This window comes from Taurulus bubalis, assembly GCF_910589615.1.
Source record: "Taurulus bubalis genome assembly, chromosome: 21".
NCBI classification, from domain to species: domain Eukaryota; kingdom Metazoa; phylum Chordata; class Actinopteri; order Perciformes; family Cottidae; genus Taurulus; species Taurulus bubalis.
Window position 1 is genome coordinate 6743911 of NC_136609.1, and position 23644 is coordinate 6767554.

General features: G+C 41.5%; 1 protein-coding gene across 1 annotated transcript; it reads right to left on the reverse strand.

The window, feature by feature from the left end:
* Nucleotides 1-938: 938 nt before the first annotated feature.
* LOC306752693 (gap junction beta-2 protein-like) lies at nucleotides 939-3087 on the reverse strand (the record flags this gene model as incomplete). Its single annotated transcript, XM_079236487.1, has 6 exons — nucleotides 3054-3087; nucleotides 2445-2616; nucleotides 2208-2360; nucleotides 1428-1576; nucleotides 1140-1346; nucleotides 939-1032 (listed from the first exon to the last, which is right to left on the reverse strand). The coding sequence occupies exons 2-6, from the start codon at nucleotides 2613-2615 to the stop codon at nucleotides 939-941; spliced, it is 774 nt and encodes a 257-aa protein (XP_079092613.1). The 5' UTR covers nucleotide 2616; nucleotides 3054-3087.
* Between the last annotated feature and the right edge of the window lie 20557 nt (nucleotides 3088-23644).

Consider the following 23644-nt stretch of genomic DNA (forward strand, 5'->3'; position numbering starts at 1 on the left):
ATAACACAACACTTTTGTCACTTTTAAGCCATTGATGCCTGTGTTGCATGTTTTATTTATTTTTAAATGTCTTGTTCTAAATTAGAATGTCCTGTCTTAATGTTTTTTTATACATGTTTTTACATGTTTTTACCTGGCACTGCTGTACTGACTGATGAGTCGCCAACTTAATTTTGTTGTATGTTTTACAATGACAATAAACTCCCTTACCTTACCTGACCTTACCTATCTGACGCTAAGTTGTCCAGGAAATATGCAGTAATTGTAAAAATGAGGACAAATAAACCCAAAAATGTTTTTATAAAACCGGCACTAAATGAAATACAAATGACAAAACCAATCAGCATAGCATTACAGTTAGCATGTCTTTCAGAACTTTACATCTCCTTAAATAACCAAGGGTGTTTGTGAGAAGACCACAAACTATTTCACCATGGTAACTTGGTCATCTCTTCACTGTTTCCTCCATTTCTTTCCTTTTGTCAAAATAGTTTAACTTCTTTTATGACTCGATTAATCACATGGTGTAATTACATTTAATTAGTTAAATAGATTAATTACATGGTATGATGATAATACAAATAATGATTATTATTGTTGTTAAATCATACTATTTGATGAGCATGCAATAAAGATAAGTCCATAAAGTAGGAAATAGTGAGTGCATTTATATTCAATTAATTTTAGTATTGACAATTAAGTATTGATGTACAATCTCAGAGAGTATCATGTGAAAATACAGTTTTAAGTTGTTGACACCGATTCTCTCCTCTCCACCTGTTGAATGTTACATTTCAAACATTATAGGTCTCATGGAAATGTTTACTTTTTAAAATGTATTTACACATGTTGTGGATCATTCACATGTGTACCACTTGTAAATAGTTTGTTTCTAAAGTCTTTTAACTGCATGTGTCGTCCGCCTTGTTCCTGCTTCCTCAGGTTGAGACAAGGGACTTCTGGTTTGTCCTGTTCTGCGTCCTCTCTCGACTGGATTTTCTGCATGTTTTTCTCTCTTCACTACAGAGACTCCTGAAAAGGAAGAAGTTGTGGACTTAAGGACTTTCTGCACTTCGATAACCCAGATGAAGGACCTCAAATTTGAATTAATCACCTGACTGATTTATGAATACCTCTACCTAGTGACAGCCTTGGCAACAAGATATGCAAGTTCAGCCATGTTAAGGACCATGCAGATGGAGGAGGCAGTGGCCATGAAGACGGTGAAGATGGTTTTCTCGGTAGGACGGGAGATGAAGCAGTCCACCAGGTTAGGACACGGCCACTGGTCACACTGCACCACCCTTGGCATCTGGAAACCATCGTATACCACATAGAGGGCATACCTGGAGAGACAAAGACACATGCTGTGTGCAGATAGGCGACATGTTATGAATGTACCAAACCAGCAACACGGCAGATCGTACATGAAGCCTCCTTCAAACAGCAACCGAAACACCAGGCTGCAGGCGTACGTCCACCAGAGGGCACCAGCGATCGGGTGTCTTCTTCTCTTTAGAGTCTCCAGATCTTCCTCCTGGCCTTTGCTGCTGAGGAAACCAGCTCTACCAGAACCCTGTCAAGCAACATGATATGACAAAATAAAACTAAACAACATGCAACATACATTATGTTACAACAAGACAAAATGAAGCAAGACAGACATGACATGACAAGATAAAACAAGACATGACAAGATAAAGCAAGACATGACAAGATAAAGCAAGACAGACATGACAAGATAAAGCAAGTCATGACAAGATAAAGCAAGACAGACATGACAAGATAAAGCAAGTCATGACAAGATAAAGCAAGACAGACATGACAAGATAAAGCAAGTCATGACAAGATAAAGCAAGACATGACAAGATAAAGCAAGTCATGACAAGATAAAGCAAGACAGACATGACAAGATAAAGCAAGTCATGACAAGATAAAGCAAGACATGACAAGATAAAGCAAGACAGACATGACAAGATAAAGCAAGACAGACATGACAAGATAAAGCAAGACTTGACAAGATGAAGCAAATCATGACAAGATACAGCAAGACATGACAAATTAAAGCAAGACAAACATGACAAGATAAAACAAGACAAATCACTACCTAAAAAGACATGACATGACACAAACCTGACGAGACAACCCATGACAGGACCAGGTCCGCCTGCCACCAGGGCGGCAGGCAGGTGAAACCGTACACACACCTGCAGGAGCCTCTTCTTGTCGCTGTGGTTCCGATAGGCCACATACATTGCAACCAGGAGCGTTGGCGTGGAGACAAAGACCAGCTGAAGACACCATAGACGGATGTGGGAGACGGGGAAGAACTGATCGTAGCAGACGTTTTCACAGCCGGGCTGAAAAACAGAGGCGGAAACGCGGATTGGTGCAACAATGAAATGAAACATTTACAAGATGGCGTTTCTGACCGGGTGGCCTACCTGTAGTGTGTTACAAGTGAAGTCAGACTGCTCGTCACCCCAGACGCTCTCAGCAGCGACCACCAGCACCATGACCCGGAAAATAAACAGCACCGAGAGCCAGACTTTACCCAGACTGGTGGAGTGGCGGTTCGCCCCGACTAACTGAGCGTACAAAACAGGCCAAGACATCCTGAGGACACAGTCAGAAACATGAGAATGACGGCACGATAATACGATGCCCGTTGCCGGGAGAAGAGCGGAGTTCTGCACCAGGTTTGGCTGGTTTCCTTTGAGCTACGAGAGAAATTCAGAGGGGAGGCAGTGGCAACAGACGAAAGCCGAGATGGCGACGAAACAAAAGGGAACAAGAAGAGGATGAAAAGGAATGAAAGTGAGAGGAGGAAGAGCGAAGGCCCAGCGCCAGAATTCATGTGAACTGATGATCCTCTCTGCCCACTGTGGACTGTAGACACACTGAGCACACTGTACAACCTCACACTACTACGGTCCTCAATGGGCATCACCATTCACCAACCATTGATTCATTTACTGTCTAAAATGTCTCTTTCAAAACTGATTCGGTCTTTTGGCAATTTTCCAAAAGTAAATATAAAGTAGTTTTCTCACCTTGTGTGAGTAGAGTCAGGTTGTTTGCAGGAACATTTTCTACATGGTCCTTTCCTGCACGAAAACAAACACACAGCTCACTGTCACACCACCGTGGCTTAATGATAATGAAGTCAAATAGAACGTTATCTGGGTCTAATATACTGAGAAAAACACAAACCTGCAGCTCCTCCTTCCTTCACATTAAATAAAAAGATGAGCTCCCAGTGTCAAGACAGCCAGAACAATATGAGGTGACTTCCTGTGGACACTTTCAAAATAAAATCTCACAACGGCAAACCTGTAGATTTGTGGAGCACAGAAATATGACAAGATATTTATAAAGAAATGTAGCAAAGAGAAAGAGCTGGAAAGATTTCACTCCACTGATAATAAACCGCTATTGTGAAATACTGTGTTTGTTACTCAAACATTATAATGGGATTGTTTTTGTGTGATATCCTGAGTTTCAGTCACAAACACGGTCCGGCTCTGCTCCAAAAACACTGGCTCCTACCATTTACACTCTGCATTTCTTTCATTCAACATTAATTAATTAGTCTAGTTTATGGTTTCTGTGACAAACTTCAGATCTCAAGCCCACGCCAAGATAACTCTTTCTGCGTTCTCACCTTTGGAAAGCCTCTTCAGGTGTAAAGTCAGTGGAATGTACCTTTAATTATGCCATGGTGCAACGTTGTTGTTTATGAATGTTACAAAACTTAAAGTGGTGAAAAGTAAATCCTCACCAAGAACAAAAGTTGCGTTGTAGCAAAAAAGTGTGTGTGTTTGCACGTACTGTGTGTGTGTGTGTGTGTGTGTGTGTTTGTGTGTGTGTGTGTGTGATTGTGACTGTAACAGGACACAGGTAACCTTTCAGAGCCCGACCATCACTTGGCAGCGGTCCGCCTGGTGGACAGTGCAGCTCTCTGTGCTGTTAATGACTGTGAGTATAATGCCCCAGGAAAATGAAATACTCAGGTGAAGTACTTTGTTCTACACTTTGGGAGGCGTTGTGCTTGTCTGTGGTAGTTGTATTTCTCTTTCCTGTGGAAATACTGCATTAATAATAAGGGACATTAGGTCACACATTTCTTTTACTTTAGTCTGATAGTATTGTTCACAAAAATGGGTAATTTGCACATTTAATCTCCAAACAAATGTTTCCTTTTTTCTTTCCTAAAGCAAATTATACTCTGATGATAATGGAATAAAGACACAAAACAATGCAGACACATTCATTTGAACAATTGGAACTCAATTCACATTTACTAAAAAGAAAAATCAAATACAAATGTTGTAACAAGAAAACATGGGACAAGGACACCGACTAAACAGCAACCTTCACTCAGTTTACAGAAACAGAAAGATAACGAGCTCAAGCATCACTAAATATAAACAGCAAACAACCCAAGATAATATATTTACTTTGCTTTGTGGTATATTATATGCACTTTCCATAATTAAGCACTCATACAACACTTTTATTCATAACTTGAAGACCCATGCACTCTAGAGATACTACCACCAGCCGACGACTGATTTGTCTCCGTCCGTGGTTGATGAGCTGGTTTATAGGAAGCGCAATCGTGTTAGAAAATCCTAGTTCTAGGTGATCGTGGTGTGAGTTTTGCATTGTAGTCATTGTTAATGGTAAATTGGAACATTATGGCTTAAATGAGATATAGCGCAGGTGTACAAACAAAACCGAAACAGGCAGTCAGGTTCTGCAATTTAAGAACCATGCAAATGAGCTCGAGCTGCATTAACTCAGACATTTGTCTGATTTAATATTTTAATAGAATTTTATTTTTTATTTCAATTGTATATTACAGGCATGAAAATGGGTCAGGGGTGAAAAAGGTGAGAAGGATATTACCCCTCTAGGGAGGTCCGGGGGCATGCTCCCCCGTAAGACAAATGTAAATATTCCATATTTTAAAGCATCAATCTGATGCATTTTGAGATGCTTTTTTTGCCAACCTGGGGAGAGCTGGAGAAACTTAACTTCAGCCATGAGTCAAAAATTATTATGGCCTGCTTACTAAGTATTATGCAAGCCATTTCATGCCAGCCTGTCACTGGGTCTAACATTTACAGTCAGACCTGCAAACTCATGAGGGGTGAAAAAGGTAACACCAGTGGAGCGGGGGGGGGGGGGGCAGTGACGGGCGAGTCAGTGCCCAACAGCGTCACTTGTCGAGAAGCTGACAAACTATGATCATTATGGGTTTTAATTCTTCTTTTGTCAATACCCAAGTGTACAGTAGACAAATGTTCAGCAATTTCTCGCATGGAATAGCCTTCATCTCTAAGAACAAGAACAGACTGGCGAGTTTGACATAAAAGTTCTCTTTTTCTGGCCATTTTGAGAATATAATGTGATGCTATGCATAGGAAGGCCAGTTGTAAAGCTTCTCTCACCAGCATAACTGTTTTAAGTTGTTTTAAGGGTTTTCTAATCCTCCATTAGTCTTCTATGCGATGAGCAAACACAATGTACCATTAGAACACTGAGTGATAGTTGCTGGAAATGGGCCTCTATACACATATGTAGATATTTCATTAAAAACCAGATGTTTCCACCTAGAATAGTCATTTACCACATTAACAATGTATAGTGTATTTCTAATTAATTTAATGTTATCTTCATTGAAAAAAACAGTGCTTTTCTTTGAAAAATAAGGAAATTTCTAAGTGACCCCAAACTTTTGAACGGTAGTGTCTGTGTATATATATTTTGTAGACTTAATACTTACAATATGCAATACTACTGAATATTGTTTTGCTACTACTACATTTCACTTCAAAATATTACACTTATATGCCATAATATGTTTCATGTACCAGCCTTTTTATTTGACCATATTATGTCAAACTGTTATACCACTTTACTTTGAGGAGACATCACTGTTAGTCTAGAACACTGAATAATGTTTCCACCAGTAAACCTGAACATGCACACCTCTCTCTGTGTGACAGCGATTATAACCGCATTACTCTATAGATTATAATTAACTGGAGGATACACTTTTTCCTACACGTAGATCTTAAACCCTTAAATATAAACAGTAGCCCGGCCACCCTACGGAGGAAACTCATTTTGTTTTTTTTATTAAAATAAAAGTTGGATAAAATCTCCATTGTCCTCTCCTTATATGTAGTCAGGTGTCGGTAGGTAGAACTGCAGCGCCGCTGACTCGCCGCTCTCCTGGCTGACGTCACACGCTGCCACGGACTCTCCGCTGACAGTAATCTCACTCGCTGTCTCTCCAACAGCGTCAGCTAACGTGTTAGCAAGCTGACTAGCTTGCTATTATTAAACTGGTGGGAGGGAAATGAAGCTGCTGTAGACATCTTAACGCTGATTGGCCAAGACTCGACACGTCAAAGATCTTCTATTGCTTCGATTGCTTCTTGCTGCTGTCTACAGGGAGGACATTAAAACAATCACCATTCCCATTCCTGCCATTCATTCTTTTGAACATCTCGCCTTCAAACTTTCTGGTCCCACTCCTCTGGTTATTGCTGTCATCTACCGCCCCCCCAAGCCAAACCCCTCCTTTCTCTCTGACTTCTTTGATTTTCTGACCGAGCTTTGTGCCATCTCACCTGCCGTTCTCCTCCTAGGTGATTTTAACTTCCATATTGATAACACTGACTGTAAATCTGCCACAGAATTCCTGGAACTGTTACAATGCTTCAGCTTCACACAACATGTCAACTTCCCCACTCACAGCCGAGGTCACATCCTTGACTTGGTCTGCTCCACTGGTCTCACAATACCTCAGCTCTCCAGCCTTAACCTAAATATCTCGACCACCTGGCTATCACCATGGACATTGACATCCCTATCCCCATCCCAAAAGCCAAGCGCAATATATCCTTCAGAAATCTCAAAACTATCTCCCCCACAACTCTTTTAGCCTGTCTTGCCAGTACCATGTCTGCCTCCCCTTCACCGCTGTCTGTTAATCCCTCCGATCTGGTAAACCAGTACAACAACACACTCTCCTCCTGTCTTGATCAGCTGGCTCCCATTAAAACCAAAACGGTCTCATTTACACACTCAGCTCCCTGGTATACTCCTGAACTCCACCACATGAAATCCCGTAAGCGCCAGCTTGAAAGGCACTTCAAGAAAACAGGTTTAACAGTCCATCTCCAAGCCCACTCTGACTACCTCAAACAGTACAATGACGCGCTCATCTCAGCCCGGTCCTCCTACTACTCACACCTCATACACTCTGGCTCCTCTAACCCGAAGGTTCTCTTCTCAACAATAAACAAGCTTCTCAAACCCAGGGACAACACCTCCAAATCCTTTACAGTTGACAAATGCAACTCTTTCCTTTCATTTTTCAAAACAAAAATTGACATCATTTATAGCAACCTGAACCCCTCCCAGGCCCTTCCCATCTCTCCACCTGCACCCCCCATATTCACCCCTCAGCCCCTTTCTAAGTTCTCCCCTGTGTCCCCACTGGAGCTCTCCTCCTTCACCACAGGAATGAGAAGCTCCACCTGTGTCCTGGATCCCATCCCGTCTACTCTCATAAATGACTGTCTCCCAGCCATCGCACCACTCATCACAGCAATAATTAACTCCTCCCTCAACTCCGGCTCAGTCCCCGACTCACTTAAACTGGCTGCTGTCACCCCCATCCTCAAGAAACCTGGACTTGACCCTGACTCCATGAGCAATTTCCGGCCCATTTCAAATCTCCCCTTCCTGTCAAAAATACTGGAACGCGTCGTCTCTGCACAAATAAAATCCCACCTCATTTCCAATGATTTGTTCGAGCCTTTTCAATCCGGTTTCCGCTCACAACACAGCACTGAAACAGCCCTTCTGAAAGTCACCAATGACCTCCTCCTCTCCTCAGACTCTGGCCACCTCAACATTCTCATTCTCCTTGATCTCACTGCAGCCTTCGACACCATCAATCACAGCATCCTTCTCTCCCACCTCGAATCATCCTTCAACATCACTGGAACTGCTCTCTCCTGGCTCAAATCATATTTAACAAACAGACAACAATTCATCAGCATCAACAACTGCACCTCCTCCACCGCTCCTCTGTCTGAAGGCGTCCCCCAGGGTTCGATGCTTGGTCCTCTTCTGTTCATCCTCTACCTGCTCTCTCTTGGTCACATTATCCTTCAACATGGTCTCCTCTTCCACTGCTACGTCGATGATGTCCAGCTCTACATCTCCACAAAGGCCATCACCACTGCTACTCACTCCACTCTGACTGACTGCCTTACTGACATTAAATCATGGATGCAAACCAATTTTCTAAAACTCAACTGTGATAAATCTGATCTGATCATCATAGGTCCCAAATCGCTCACCAAAACCAGTCACAACTTCTCCCTCACCATCAACAACTCCATTCTGTCTCCCTCCCCACACATCCGCAACCTCGGAGTCGTGTTCGACAGCAACCTGTCCTTCGAACACCACGTCAAACAAATCACCAGAACTGCATTCTTTCACTTAAAAAACATTGCCCGTCTCCGCCCATCACTCTCCTCATCTGCTGCCGAAACCCTGATCCACGCCTTCATCACCTCCAGAATTGATTACTGCAATAGCATTCTTTATGGCACAACATCCAAAATCCTCAATAAACTCCAGTACATTCAGAACGGGGATGAGTTAGCACCGCCAAATCTGAGGCTATGGTGCTCTGCCGGAAACCGGTGGATTGCTCCCTCCAGGTGGGGACAAACTGCCTACCCCAAGCGAAGGAGTTCAAGTATCTCGGGGTCTTGTTCACGAGTGAGGGTAAGGTGGAGCGGGAGATCGACAGGTGGATCGGTGCGGCTGCAGCTGTAAAACAGGCGCTGTACCGGTCCGTCTTGGTGAAGAGGGAACTGAGCCGGAAGGCTAAGCTCTCCATTTACTGGTCGGTCTACGTTCCAACCCTCACCTATGGCCACGAACTCTGGGTCGTGACCGAAAGAACGAGGTCTTGGATACAAGCAGCCGAAATGAGCTTCCTCCGTAGGGTGGCCGGGCTCAGCCTTAGAGATAGGGTAAGGAGCTCGGACATCAAGAGGGAGCTTGGAGTCGAGCCGCTGCTCCTTCATGTCGAAAGGAGTCAGCTGAGGTGGTTCGGGCATCTAGTCAGGATGCCTCCTGGACGCCTCCCATTAGAGGTTTTCCAGGCACGTCCAACTGGTAGGAGGCCCCGGGGAAGACTGAGGACACGCTGGAGGGATTATATCTCCCGGTTGGCCTTGGAACGCCTCGGGGTCCCCCAGAATGAGCTGGAAAATGTTGCGGGTGAGAGAGAAGTCTGGGTCGGCCTGCTGAACCTGCTGCCACCGCGACCCGACCCCGGATAAGCGGTTGAAAATGGATGGATGGATGGACATTCAGAACTCTGCTGCTCGCCTGCTCACCCACACCCGCTCCCGTGATCACATCACCCCTGTTCTCCAGAATCTCCACTGGCTCCCCGTCTCACAACGGATCCAATATAAAATCCTTCTTCTCACTCACAAAGCCCTCCACAATCAGGCCCCCTCCTACCTTACCGACCTGCTCCACCACCACACTCCATCCCAACAGCTCCGCTCCTCTGATGCCAACCTCCTATCCATCCCCCATAGGACCAAGCACCGGACATGGGGTGACAGAGCCTTCTCTATAGCTGCCCCCTCCCTCTGGAACTCTCTCCCCAAACCCATCCGAGACTGCACTGTCCTCTCCACATTCAAATCACAAATCAAAACCCACCTCTTCAGAACGGCTTTTAATGTATGACTGTGTGCTCTTATTGTTTTTATTTTAATGTTTTATTATTATACTTGTTTTATTACGTAATTTTTAGGACATTGTAATGTTGTGTAAAGTGACTTTGAGTACCAAGAAAAGCACTATATAAATTAAATGCATTATTATTATTATTATTAAGATGATCACAACCTCAGTTTTTTTTTACGTGTCTAACTCCAATCTCAGAAACGGCGGACAGTTTTGTATCCAGGTTGTATCCATGGAGGTGGAATGCATCCCGGGGACATGGAGGCGACATGGAGTCAGTCTGAGACTGAAAAGCTTAATTTCTGTCAGACTTCTGAAGATGACGCAGAAGAAAACTTTCTGGAGAGCATTCAAAAGGTAATTCAAAGAAGATTGAAGCATATTGACAGGCAACAAGAGAGGGAGTCAGAACTCACCGGCTTTTTCCAGCTCCAACTCTCTGAGTCAAAGAAAACAATCCTCAATCTCTGCCAGGAGAAAGAGGATTTGTCTCTGAGACTCAGAGAGACACAAAACGAGCTGTTGAGGGAGAAAGACGAGCGCCTCCGGAACAATGAGGCCTTGGAGGCTAACATCAAGTCTCTGGAAATGGCAGCGAAAGACAAGGACCTGAAGGAACAGGAGCTAGAAGAACTTCAGGATAAGCACCAGAGCGAGGTGAAAGAGTTAAAGAAGGAGATGGTGAATCTCATCATCACTAATGAGAATCTCCTTTCTAAGCTTAATGACACAAACAATCAGCTGAGCATCCAAGTAGAGTCCTGGAAAATCAAGTATTATTCTCTGGACAGAAGGCACCAAAGGAACCTAAAGACCATTCTGTCCATGAGATAAGCGACCAAGACAACCCAGAGAATTCTCTAAGAAAAATTTAAGGCCGAGCTGAACCGAAATTATAGCTTGCTGGCACAACTCGAAGAGGTGTGCGGCGAACAAACTCTCCTGGAGGACATCTGTCTGAAGTTTAAAAAAAAAGTGTCGAGGCGCCTTTTGGCAGGATGATGCAGGCAAGAGAGGTTGAATTAGAGAAAATGAAAAGAAAAATGCGGGACACGCAGACGCTGCCAACACATGACGCCGACGGCCAGAGCCCTCGCACCCCCCTACTCTTTAGGAATAGAATGATGCATCTTAGCGATTAGGACTCTGTTACGTCAGGGGAGAGTGATTCTCCTTGGTTGCTCTCACGAAGGTCTCTTCCTTCTTTTCTTTTTTTCCTGTGAAAGCTTTTTTTTTCTATTTTTGGGGAGTTTTTCCTGATCAGGCTCTTCCTTTTCTCGCCTCAAGTTTTCATGGATCGTGGCTGTCTGGATCGAATGTGCTGTAACTTTTTTTACGTTGTTCATTCTGTTCACATGACATATATAGCTTCTGTCCATCCGGGGAGAGTGATTCTCCCCTTTTTTCCCTGTGAAAGTTGTTTATTTGATCCTATGTGAGGTCCCGGGACAGGGATGTCTTGTGTGTACAGATTGTACAAACTGAATTGAATAAACACACAGAGCTAAACAGTGGTAAGTGATTTATCCTGTTGTAGCAATATTCACTTTAGGCTTTTGGAAACTAAATGATTATCTCCAATTAGTCCTAATAGAGTTGGGTATTCTCCTGGTGAACAGGTTATCCCAAACAAATTAATAAAACAAAAACAAACAATTGAATTCTATGTTCTCGTCTCTCTGATTAAATATAGACTGTATTAACACAAATGTATGACATGATGGTGACTTTAAAGAAGAAATGCTGGTAGCGGTTTGAGTTATGATTTTAATAAACTGAAGCTGATAAAAAAATTAATTAATTAATGTTATATTATATTAATTAATGTTTTTGAGGTTAGAGAAAGTAATACACATGTGACCTTCATCACTGAGGGGTTTATGAATAAGTTTTACATTATTATATATATATATATATATATATATATATATATATATATATATATATATATATATATATATATATATATATATATACACTTTGATTACAATGTGGTATCAGTTTTCATGAATCATAAAGCTAGAGTTGCACACACCTGTATCTCCTCTGCAGTCTGGCCCTGCAAAATGGGCAGCAATGATCTTGAGGGGTAGGGAAACGTACTGGGTTGAGACAAGAGAGGCTGTGATTCTAATGGTCATTATGGGAATTACAGCGGCATTCCCATCAATCTTGACCAATTGTCTTCAATGGTTTCTACTTCTAAATATTCTACCTGTCTCTATTCTTACCCCTTATTCCCTGTGAAAGGGTTTTTACTATCTTTATTGGGGGAGTTTTTCCTGATCTGATGTGAGGTCCCGGGACAGGGATGTCATGTGTACAGATTGTAAAGCCCTCCGAGGCAAACTTGTATTTGTGATGTTGGGCTATACAAAATAAACTGAATTGAATTGAAGTCTCCTGGACCCCGTTCCGACGAGGCTCCTTAAAGAAGTTTTACCTTTAATTAGTGCCTCTCTACTAGATGTTATCAATGGGTCTTTACAGGTCATGTGCCACAGTCTTTCAAAGTAGCTGTAATTAAACCTATTCTTAAGAAGCCCAATCTCGATCCACAGGTGTTGGCTAACTACAGACCTATTTCTTACCTTCCCTTCCTCTCTAACTGGCTGAATGGCTGGACTGGGTCGGAGTGGACTGGACCCGTGCTGTCAGTGGGGCTACAGACGGTGCACCATCAATGATCGGGAGAAAAACAGGCGTTGTGACGAAATTCAGGGAGAAAGTACCAGCTGCAAATGGAGGACAACGTTTTTGGACGTTTCACTGAATTTTTGAGAGGGAATCTGCAGAGGAGAGCCCAGGCAGATAAACAGTGGGCTGATGCCTGAATTTTTGGTCTTTATGTTTCTAGTTTATTGTAGAAAGACCTTCAAATAGGGTTTATCATCCAAAAACCTTCACCAATGATTTAAACATAGAAAAATATTGTAGTTATGTATGCGTTATTATGCTGTGATTTTACTGGTCCGGCTCACTTGAGATCAAAATGGGCAGCATGTGGCCTCTTAACTAAAATGAGTTTGACACCCCTGGTCTAAAACAAACAGTTCAGTTTGTCAGGTGCAACATTTATGACAGTTTGTTCCATTTTGCTGCAATAAAAATGATTGAAGTGAGATGAACAGACTGAAAACTTTATCTTATTAGATCAAATATGTTGACAAAGTTTTCCTTTGGGGACAATTTGCGGTTGAAAAAAGGTAATAAATCGCAATACTCAATATATATCGCAGTATCGTGACTTAAGTATCGTGATATTATCGTAGCATCTCTGGTAAATAAAATCTGTGCAATACAAATTGTATTTTGTCTGTACAATATTGGCAGTTATTGTGGAATTCTTTTTTACCGTTTACTTATTTATAATGCTTGTTTTGATCTCTGACCATCTCTTGTTTGCACTTTTCTGTTTCTGCTGCGGAACTAATAAAGGATTTCTTATTTTATGTAAGTCCAACCATGATGTGTTTCCTCAACCTAAATTAGTGGTTTTGTGTCCTAAACCCAAGTTAATTTACTTATTTCAGTAAACCCAAATAAAACCAAGATGTTTTTCTGCCTGAATCTAACGTTGGTTTAGTTTCACGTCGTCCCGAAAATAAAAACCTGTCACTGGCAAAAAAAAGATTCTTCCAATTTAAATAAATCAGTTTAAAGTCGTGCTGAGCAACTGGGAACAAAAGGAAAAAAGTCCACAAGTCACGAGATAAAGACGTTGTTAGCGTTTCATGGACTGCAGTGAGACTGTGTTGTATATTCATTCCAAACTACAGTTTGAAGTGTGGATGTTAAAAGTCTTTGTTGAACCTGCTTCTCTTCTCCGGTTACTGAGTTACTGAGTTTCTGAGTTACCGAGTAGAACCTCCTTCTGCATGTTAGCGAGTAGAACCTCCTTCTGCATGTTAGCGAGTAGAACCTCCTTCTGCATGTTAGCGAGTAGAACCTCCTTCTGCATGTTAGGGGGCAGAACCTCCTTCTGCATGTTAGGGGGCAGAACCTCCTTCTGCATGTTAGGGGGCAGAACCTCCTTCTGCATGTTAGGGAGCAGAACCTCCTTCTGCATGTTAGCGAGTAGAACCTCCTTCTGCATGTTAGCGAGTAGAACCTCCTTCTGCATGTTAGGGGGCAGAACCTCCTTCTGCATGTTAGCGAGTAGAACCTCCTTCTGCATGTTAGGGGGCAGAACTTCCTTCTGCATGTTAGCGAGTAGAACCTCCTTCTGCATGTTAGGGGGCAGAACCTCCTTCTGCATGTTAGGGGGCAGAACCTCCTTCTGCATGTTAGGGGGCAGAACCTCCTTCTGCATGTTAGCGAGGAGAACCTCCTTCTGCATGTTAGCGAGTAGAACCTCCTTCTGCATGTTAGTGACCAGAACCTCCTTCTGCATGTTAGTGACCAGAACCTCCTTCTGCATGTTAGTGACCAGAACCTCATTCTATATACTATATTTTGTGCCTTATTTTTATTTATCTTTTACCTTTTTATTGTAATTTCTGTGTGTTAGGAGGACCCAGCAAAATAAGTTTTTCATTGTACAGAGTGACTGTCTGTTATCTGTGCATATGGCATAACAAATATCTTGAATCTTAAATGTTAGCGAGCAGTCGCAACATCGATGAAAGCATGATGGCTTTAAACTGTCAGACTTACACACTGAGACAAAACTCCGTCCATATGTTGAAGGAAAGCAAATTGAAGACTCAGATAACCGCTTAATTTCTGCAGAGACTCGGAGACTCACTGCTGCTCCTTCGTGAGCTGCTTTCTACGTTAGCCGGTTAGTGGTCCTCCAGTTTGGTTGAGCATTACAATCTAGAGTCTGCTAAACAATGTTTCACTTTTTTTTTTAAGGCAGTCATTTGTCTTCAAGTCATTTATTATTTCTGCTGCTGGAACACAAACGTATATATCGGTTAGTTTATTCTAAACACTTTTTATTAACTTTTACATGTCCCCTACTGACCAATCAACAAATAATGAATAAAATAGGCTTTAAGATTTGAAAGCAGTCAATATACTTTCATATCTTATAAGTAGAGCTGAACCAAAGAGATTGAAACTTTGACTGTGGTGTAGTTCCTTTAACATTTGTTAGCTTTTACATTCTGTTGATTGTGTTCACGCTTAAAATATAATAAAAGTAGTTTTGACTTGTGAAAATGTTTTTTAGAACGTTTAAATATCATAAACTTGTTTTCACTAATAATATAATGGGGGAAATCACAGTGGTTGGTCTTAAACCTCTTTAAGACCAATTTCTTTAAGGCTCTTAAAGAAATAACGCTTCACAACAAAGTGCAGATTGCAGACTTTTATTTTATTAGAGAAAAAAACAAATGAAATGATGCTACAGAAAACGGTTAATCCATAATCCTTGTCCTTCGCGGCCTCGAGCCGGCCTGAGGTTGCGTCTCCTGGTAGATAAATAATATCCGTAGGAAGAGGCAGAAACCCTACGTGAACATAAAATAAATATCAATAAGACATGTCTATATAATGTTATCGACAAGAGATTTTTACAAGATTTGATATATATAATAACTATCAAAACATTTTAAGCGTGTTGTATTTCAGGGGATTTTGGTTTCTACAGCTGCATTAAGTCCTGAACGATAGTAAAACTACACGTCTTGATGAGAGAAACCACTAAAGGATCATATAAAACCTAAAACAAGAAGTACAAGGACAATACGGAAAGAAAGCAATTACATTTTCTTTTATGCATCTTTTGAATAATTTGAGGAATATCTTTTTGTGAAGTGGGAAAAGAGTTTCCATCGAACACTGACGAGTTGAGTGAACTGGCTTTAAAGTAGTCTTGAGATGTTCAGGAATATTCCCTTCACCTGTAACTAACTTATGAATAAAAACATTAATTTGAGAAATATTAATGTCATAAATAGTAAGACTCTGAGAGAAGAATTTTTAGTTCGTGAACTTACCTCATCCTCCTCCAGCGACTTGATGGCCATGTATATTTCTATCATAATGTGTAACTCTTCTTTTTAAAATATATATATATATATATTCTAATCTCTAATCAGAAATAAATACCCAGTTCAAACATAGTGCAGTTTGCAAGACTTTTATTTTTATTTTATGTCTTTTGGGCTGAACACACTTTCGCTGGAGGACCCCAGTTCCCTTCATACTGCAAACGGCCTCCACCAGGCGACTGGTCGCCAGTTTGCAGGGCTCGAGTTTAATCCGAGAAGGCAGCTGAAAGAGTCCAACGTCAAAGATCAGGACTTTAATCCTGAAAAAACACAGTAAATGAAGTAGGTTTATAGGGCTTGGTTATTGGACATTTTTTCTTTTTCTTTAACAAAAAGAACATATTACAACACTGCAAACTTCAAAGATCTTAAAACTTCTCTCCGCTGCCTTGAACCGGCCTGAGATTGCGTCTCCCGGTAGATGAGTCTGTTTCATCAAATTCTACCAGGATCGTTTTTATTATTATTTTGGTTCATTCTAGACAGACACAGTTGTCATGCACGCATTATCTTAATTAAAAAACAGCAGTGGAGGATCGTCACCATAGGTTCCAGTTACAGCCATTTTAAAGTGGACCCGTGTCAGATGGAGCCAAGTGGTTCCATCAGGCGTTCGAACGCATCTACTTCTGTATGTTATTGAATGGAACAACAGAATCATGATGACTGTATTGATGAAGTCGTTGATCCTGTCCAATGTCGTAACAACGTGAACATCTTAACAACGTGAACATCTTAACTACGGAACACGTAACAACGTGAACACGTAACAACGTGATCATAATCTTAACTGAGTTACTAATAAGTGTTTATGTTGGAACAATGCTTTATGAATGATGAATTAAGTGTTTACTCACGCTTTACTACTACTAAATAGTGTGTAGTTATTATAAAGTAGACCAATCCATATTCAAAAATATGTTAATATGTTTTTAATATCCTCAATTCTAAAAAAACAAAAACAAAGTTGTGCTGATGCTCCAAACTATACAAAAAGCATAGTTAAGATGACTATCATAGTTTGCTGAATTAATAGTTTAGTATTGAAAGCTCGTCTTTATAATTCATATTATTTTTTACATTTTATAACATGTTCCTACTGATAGTGAGCAACTGAAACTCCGTGACCGCGGCGGTTGGGGGATGGGATAGGGCCAATGGGGACCGTAAATGTCAGGAAAGGTGTTTTCATACCACTTCTTTGAGTCAGTGCAGAAATATTATCATTGCATTGCTCAGTTCATGTGTCATGAAACATAGTAAGCTGACTATCTTAGTGTGCTGTATTAATAGTTTAGTATTGAATGCTCGCATTTATAATTCATATTAGTTTTACATTTCATAACGCATGTTCCTACTGACGGTGAGCAGCTGAAACTCCGTGACCGCTTAAATGTGCTTACGTCATGCAAAAAGTAAGACATTTGAATTAATCAAATTTGCATACATACACATAGAAACAATTATGACAATTGCATAGGTCATACAAGTAGTCCGAACATGACTACTTGAACTGGTATAGTTCCAAAGGCAGGCTAGCTTAGTACAGTACAGCTGGTTGTATTAAAACTGATTGGAAGTCATAGCACTGTTGAAAGAAACAGAACAAAATGACATACAGCAACAGATTCTACATTGGTTATTCTTAAAGATTTGCACAAGCTGGCACTATATCCCCGTATATAATATCAGAGTTACCATCTAACTTATAGCCATGGTCTGTGTTAATATCAGAACACTAGCTAGTTTACAGCCATGGCCTGTTTGAAAATCAGATCACCAGCTAACATATAGCTATGGTCTGTGTTAATATCAGAACACCAGCTAACTTATAGACATGTGTTGTTTTAATAACATATCCTGAAAACCAAGCAAACACCATTACTGAAGGGATATTCCATTCAAGTATCCTTTTTCGTACATTAAGAGCCTTAATATTTCGGGTGGAGAGAACCTCCATCTCCCTGCGCATGCCATCCCCGATGCCCTCCATCCCCCGGTCCATGCTCGCCATCTTCATCCTTGATGATGACTCTTGTTAGGATGCCCAGAGCTCCTGAAGGTGCAGGTTGGAGACCTGTAGGTCAACATTTTGCTCTGTGAGGAGCTTGATCTTGTCTTCAAGTTCACTGACTGGTGATCTTTTTGTCTGTTTCCGTGAGTTTGATCTTGCAGTCCTGCCTCGCTCTGGTCAATTTCACTCTTTATTTTTTCAGTTTGGCCTCGGTCTCTAAGTTCTTTTCTTCAAGAGCCTTCTTTTCACTTGTTGTTTCAGTGATAAGATTGCTCTGTTCTTCAAGGTTGCATTACTCTCATTGAACCTCTTTCTTCTCTCTTCACGGGCCTTGTCAGTCTGACCACCAGACAGACAATTACTTGACTGCCAAAGATCGTAGTTACAATACACTTTGTACCATAGGAAGCAAATGTTAGCTGGTAGACCACTTGCCGCTCGCTCCTCTTGTGACTAGTGGGCCAACCAGTCCAGTTCCGTGCCCTCCCCAAACGAGCCCTTTGACGCTCCGTAGTCAAAGTGAAGTTCCTCGTCCACTTGGATGCTGCTGAACCCCCTAAAGAGTATGACACTCGTGTCCCTGCCACCCACATTCAAAATTCTACAGACTGGCTTCAGGTTGCAACTTTTCGAGTGGTTGATCCTTCTGCCGACCGTGTCAATTGTTGGGTGGCACTGGCAAGGATGGGTGTGCGCATCAATGCATTGCGGCCAGTCTTTATGCCTGAAAAAGTACATGTAGCCCATGTCCCCCGGGGCCATTTTACGGGCTTCCCACCGCTTCCTCTCCTCGCCACCGGTTATAAGGTCTCTCTTGTTTATTCCGTCTTTTAGTATAACTTAATCAAGCAACTAATAAAAACATGAACCATGAAATTAAAAGAAAAATATATACATTTATATATACATCTTGTTTAACACAGTGGTTTAATGGATTAGGCAGGTGACTTTCACACAGGAGTTCTGGGTTTGAATCTGGGTGCCAGTGTATACACTTGTGTGTGGAGTTATTGTGCTTTCTTTCCTTTTTTATTTCAGAAAACCAACAGGGCCGTGGAAAAAGTTTTTTCATTGATGGCAATACTTAGCACAAATCGCAGCAATAGTGTGGTTTTTGAACGGCACAACCTGGCATAGTGTATTGCTTTGAATTTAACCGGGAAAAAAGATTTGAACCCGGAAAAAAAGATTTGAAACTGTAAAAAAAAAGAGGTGAAAATCTAAAAAACGCTTCATACACTTATTTTTATTTCGAATATATTGTTACATTTTTCAAAGTTCAAGAACCAAACTTGATTTTTCAGGTTCAAATTTTTTTTTCAAATGAACAAAACCTTTGCCCTGAATTTGGCTCCATCGTCTAATACAGGGGTGTCAAACTCATTTTCACCCCGGGCCACATCAGCATCATGGTCGCCCTCAAAGGGCCGGTTGTACTGTACCCCGCCCCACCCGCAAGCTAAAAATTTAAATTTCTCTGTTACTATGACATAAATACATTTAATTTAGGGTTAAGAAACCCACATTACTCTATCAAAGATCAAACTTAAAACAGATGAAAATAACAAAGATTAAACGCACGTTATTATATTAACTTTGTTCAAAGCTTTTTTGTCACAGTTGAGAAGGACATAACTCTAATAAGAACATGCATGTGGTCTGGGGCTGTGGTTCAACTGGTCATGCTGCAGGACCCACCATCACCCCTGAATGACCTTTTCTCGTAATTACAAGATATTTTCTCGTAATTACGACATCCTGACCTGATTACGAAAGGTGCCATACTGTCCACTGTATGGCATGTATGTGTACAGGCGTCTTCTTAGATGGTTCCGTTGCCTTAGCTACTCCTTGAGGATCTAGGATTTTTAACAGGTGCCGCTGGAGCCACTGTTCTTTGAGTCACTGTAGCATCCCCGGCAGAATTATAGTCTGGAGTCTTTAAGTGATGGTTCGTAAAGGTTTATTGAACTCACCGTAAGAACTATGAAGAAAAACGGAAATAGCAGTCGGTTAGCTTAAGCTCTGACACAGACAAAAAACGTAACAATCTAAAACAATATTTTCTCAAAAAATGAACTTGAACAGGTGCAGACCTTGTGCCCATATCAGCCAGGTGCTAAACTAATACATCCGTAACCTTTTTATCACTGTTTTCCGTTGTTATGGCAACTTTTCCTTTCTGCCCGTTTCTTACTAACAACTTTCGTTTTTTGTACCTTCAAAATAAGAGCGCTACCGGAAATGCACCGACTGCAGTAACAAAACGGACTGAAATAAAGGACAAAAAAAAAAGGAACAAACTATTACAATACTTTAAACTCTCAGAGGTCCGTTACAGTCACTACCAAACCAGATTGGATGCATTTCAAATGCATGAATTTGTATCCATGAAGCATCCCGTGTTGGTTCAACTGCTCCTGCAGAAACAGAGCGATGTAATGGGAATTAATTATCCTCCTCAATCTCCTTTAGAGAAAACAAATGCGATGTGAAACACCCAAATGTCTTTAAGTATTTATTAAACAGAAACTCGGAAATAATTCAATTGAATGGGCAGAGCTCTTTCCCCACAAATGGTTCAGAGGTCTGACCCAGAAAAATAGTTCACATGAGTTTTATACATCAACAATTATTCTTTGAAATGGTTGCCCTCTCCCCTTTCCCCTCCCCCCACGCTGCCATCCGCGTGTAGACAGGAGACAGTCCACGTCACCCAGCTGGCGCCTGCCGCTTGGTCGTGGCCCTGAGAAAGGAAAAGTGATAACCAAAAGGAAGAAAACAAGAAAACAGAGGAATCCAAAACAATAGGAAGATACCCTTGCTATCATCCCAAGGATGGCTCGGTTCAGTCTGGGCGAACTGACCTCACCAAATGGTCCACATGTTTAAGAATAATACCTTCTATATAAAATCTCCACCACAAGCAACATCCAGCACGTCAGACTGGGCTTTCCGCCTGAACAATCCTAACGCCTTGAGATGCCTGCACAGTGTTGACATACTCAATTTAATACCATCCTCATTTTTTAGAAACATCAGTATTTCCCAGTGTCTCAAACCGAGAAGGTAATAATAGCAGATTAACTGCGATAGCGCCATCATTGCCACTGAGAGAGGTCTTACAGACGTTTCCTTTTTCTTTATCTTTTCTCGGAATGACGAGAAAAGATCTCGTAATTACGAGATCAGGATGTCGTAATTACGAGAAAAGGGGTCTATTTTTTTTTTTTATCCAGTGAATGCAATGCGCTTCCGTATTTTTTAACATAACATTACAAAAAAAAGGTTGGGAATTAAGCAAACTATCACAAATAGTCTGATGTGTAAACTCAGGCAAGTAAAGTGTTGTGAACGCAGCATTGAGGAGTGTGTGAATATTCAATTCAATTCAGTTTATTTTATATAGCCCAAAATCACAAATTAAAATGTGCAATCTGTACACTTAACATCCTGTCCCGGGGCCTCACATCAGATCAGGACCCCCCTCCCAAATAAAGATAGTCAAAAACCTTTTACAAAAAAAAAAAAATGGAAAAAAGGAAGAAGCCTTCAAGAGAGCAACAGAGGAGGAGAATATGTCAGAACGGAAAATAACAATCCAGTCTAACATGTCGAAATAAAAAAAGAAATAGAAATACTTTGAAGAAGGAGGTGGAAAAACCACTACGGGTGCAAAAAGATATTATTGCAAAACGTGAGTCTTCCCTACAAGGAACACAAGGAATACAAGGAAGCACCTTCAACAAGAGACGCTAGCACTATGTGCTGCAAACAAGGTCATTGCCAAACTTGGCGGAAATGGATGCTCTCAAAGAGCGCGTGGCTTCATTAGAACAGACTGTCGCGGATAAAAGGCAAGTCATGAGAAACCAAAATAAGGAGAAATCGGTTTTGAAGAATACAATTAAAGAATATGACGAGACTTTGAAAAGTAGAAACACTGCATGCGCTCGTGCAGAGAATGAGGTCTTGGACGAGGTCATCAAAGACAATGAAAGGTCCATGGTGGACGGCTATAAGCTGTGAAAGGAGAAGAAGAGGAACAGAGCATTGGAGAACCATCATCAGCAGTTCAAGATGGACCTGCATGGATGCCTCCAGTTGATATCAGATAATGATTCATTTAAAATGAGCCTCATCGCTCTTAAAAGGCGCTACGTGGATGACGACGAGGATGACACTACCGCGGTGACCGGGATTAAAAAACAAGTTTGACGGCAGCACAGAGGAGAAATTCAGAGGGGAGGCAGCGGCAACAGATGAAAGCAGAGAGCGACGAAACAAAAGGGAAGTTTGATACAAGAACAGGATGAAAAGGAATGAAAGTGAGAGGAGGAAGAGCGAAGGCCCAGCGCCAGAATTCATGTGAACTGATGATCCTCTCTGCCCACTGTGGACTGTATGAACCGAGCCCACTCCTCTAAAGACACACTGAGCACACTGTACAACCTCACACTACTACGGTCCTCACTGGGCATCACCATTCACCAACCATTGATTCATTTACTGTCATTTCTCTTCCAAAACTGATTCGGTCTTTTGGCAATTTTCCAAAAGTAAATATAAAGTAGTTTTCTCACCTTGTGTGAGTAGAGTCAGGTTGTTTGCAGGAACATTTTCTACATGGTCCTTTCCTGCACGAAAACAAACACACAGCTCACTGTCACACCACCGTGGCTTAATGATAATGAAGTCAAATAGAACGTTATCTGGGTCTAATATACTGAGAAAAACACAAACCTGCAGCTCCTCCTTCCTTCACATTAAATAAAAAGATGAGCTCCCAGTGTCAAGACAGCCAGAACAATATGAGGTGACTTCCTGTGGACACTTTCAAAATAAAATCTCACAGTGGCAACTATGACAACTATGACGAGATATTTATAAAGAAATGTGGCAAAGAGAAAGAGCTGGAAAGATTTCACTGCAATGCACAGTCACTGATAATAAACCGCTATTGTGTTTGTTACTCAAAAATTATAATGGGATTGTTTTTGTGTGATATCCTGAGTTTCAGTCACAAACACAGGTCCGGCTCTGCTCCAAAAACGCTGCTTCCTACAATTTCAACTTTGTATTTCTTTCATTCAACATTAATTAGTCTAGTTCATGGTTTCTGTGACAAACTTTAGATCTCAAGCCCACGCCAAGATAACTCTTTTTGTGTTTTCACCTTTGGAAAGCTCCGCCAGAGCCTCTTCAGGTGTAAAGTCAGTGGAATGTACCTTTAATTATGTCACGGTGCTACGTTGTTGTTTATGAATGTTACAAAACTTAAAGGAAAGTGTGTGTTTGCACGTACTGTGTGTGTGTGTGTGTGTGTGTGTGTGTGTGTGTGTGTGTGTGTGTGTGTGTGTGTGTGTGTGTGTGTTTGCACAAGAAAAGAAAGACCCCCTCCTTCGTAAATACAAAGAGCTACAAAGTCCTCCACGCCCACAAACAACAAGATAGCTTAAAGATGTTGATGTAAACAATTAGGAACACACACACATACGTTCACATGGGATGAATAAAGGTGGTGGGACATCTGTGTTTGCGTTCAGGCTTGTATAAATGTGTTTGTGTGTGTTTGTGTGTGTGTATGTTTGTGCACCCCACGCCTCATAATGTAACGATGTCTGGTTTGCATGTTGTAACATCATCGCGAAAGATGCCGAGACACACAGGAAGACAGCTGTGGAGATCAACATCTGGGCTGGGCTGGTGTGTGTGTGTGTGTGTGTGTGTGTGTGTGTGTGTGTGTGTGTGTGTGTGTGTGTGTGTGTGTGTGTGTGTGTGTGTGACTGTAACAGGACACATAACCTTTCAGAGCCCGACC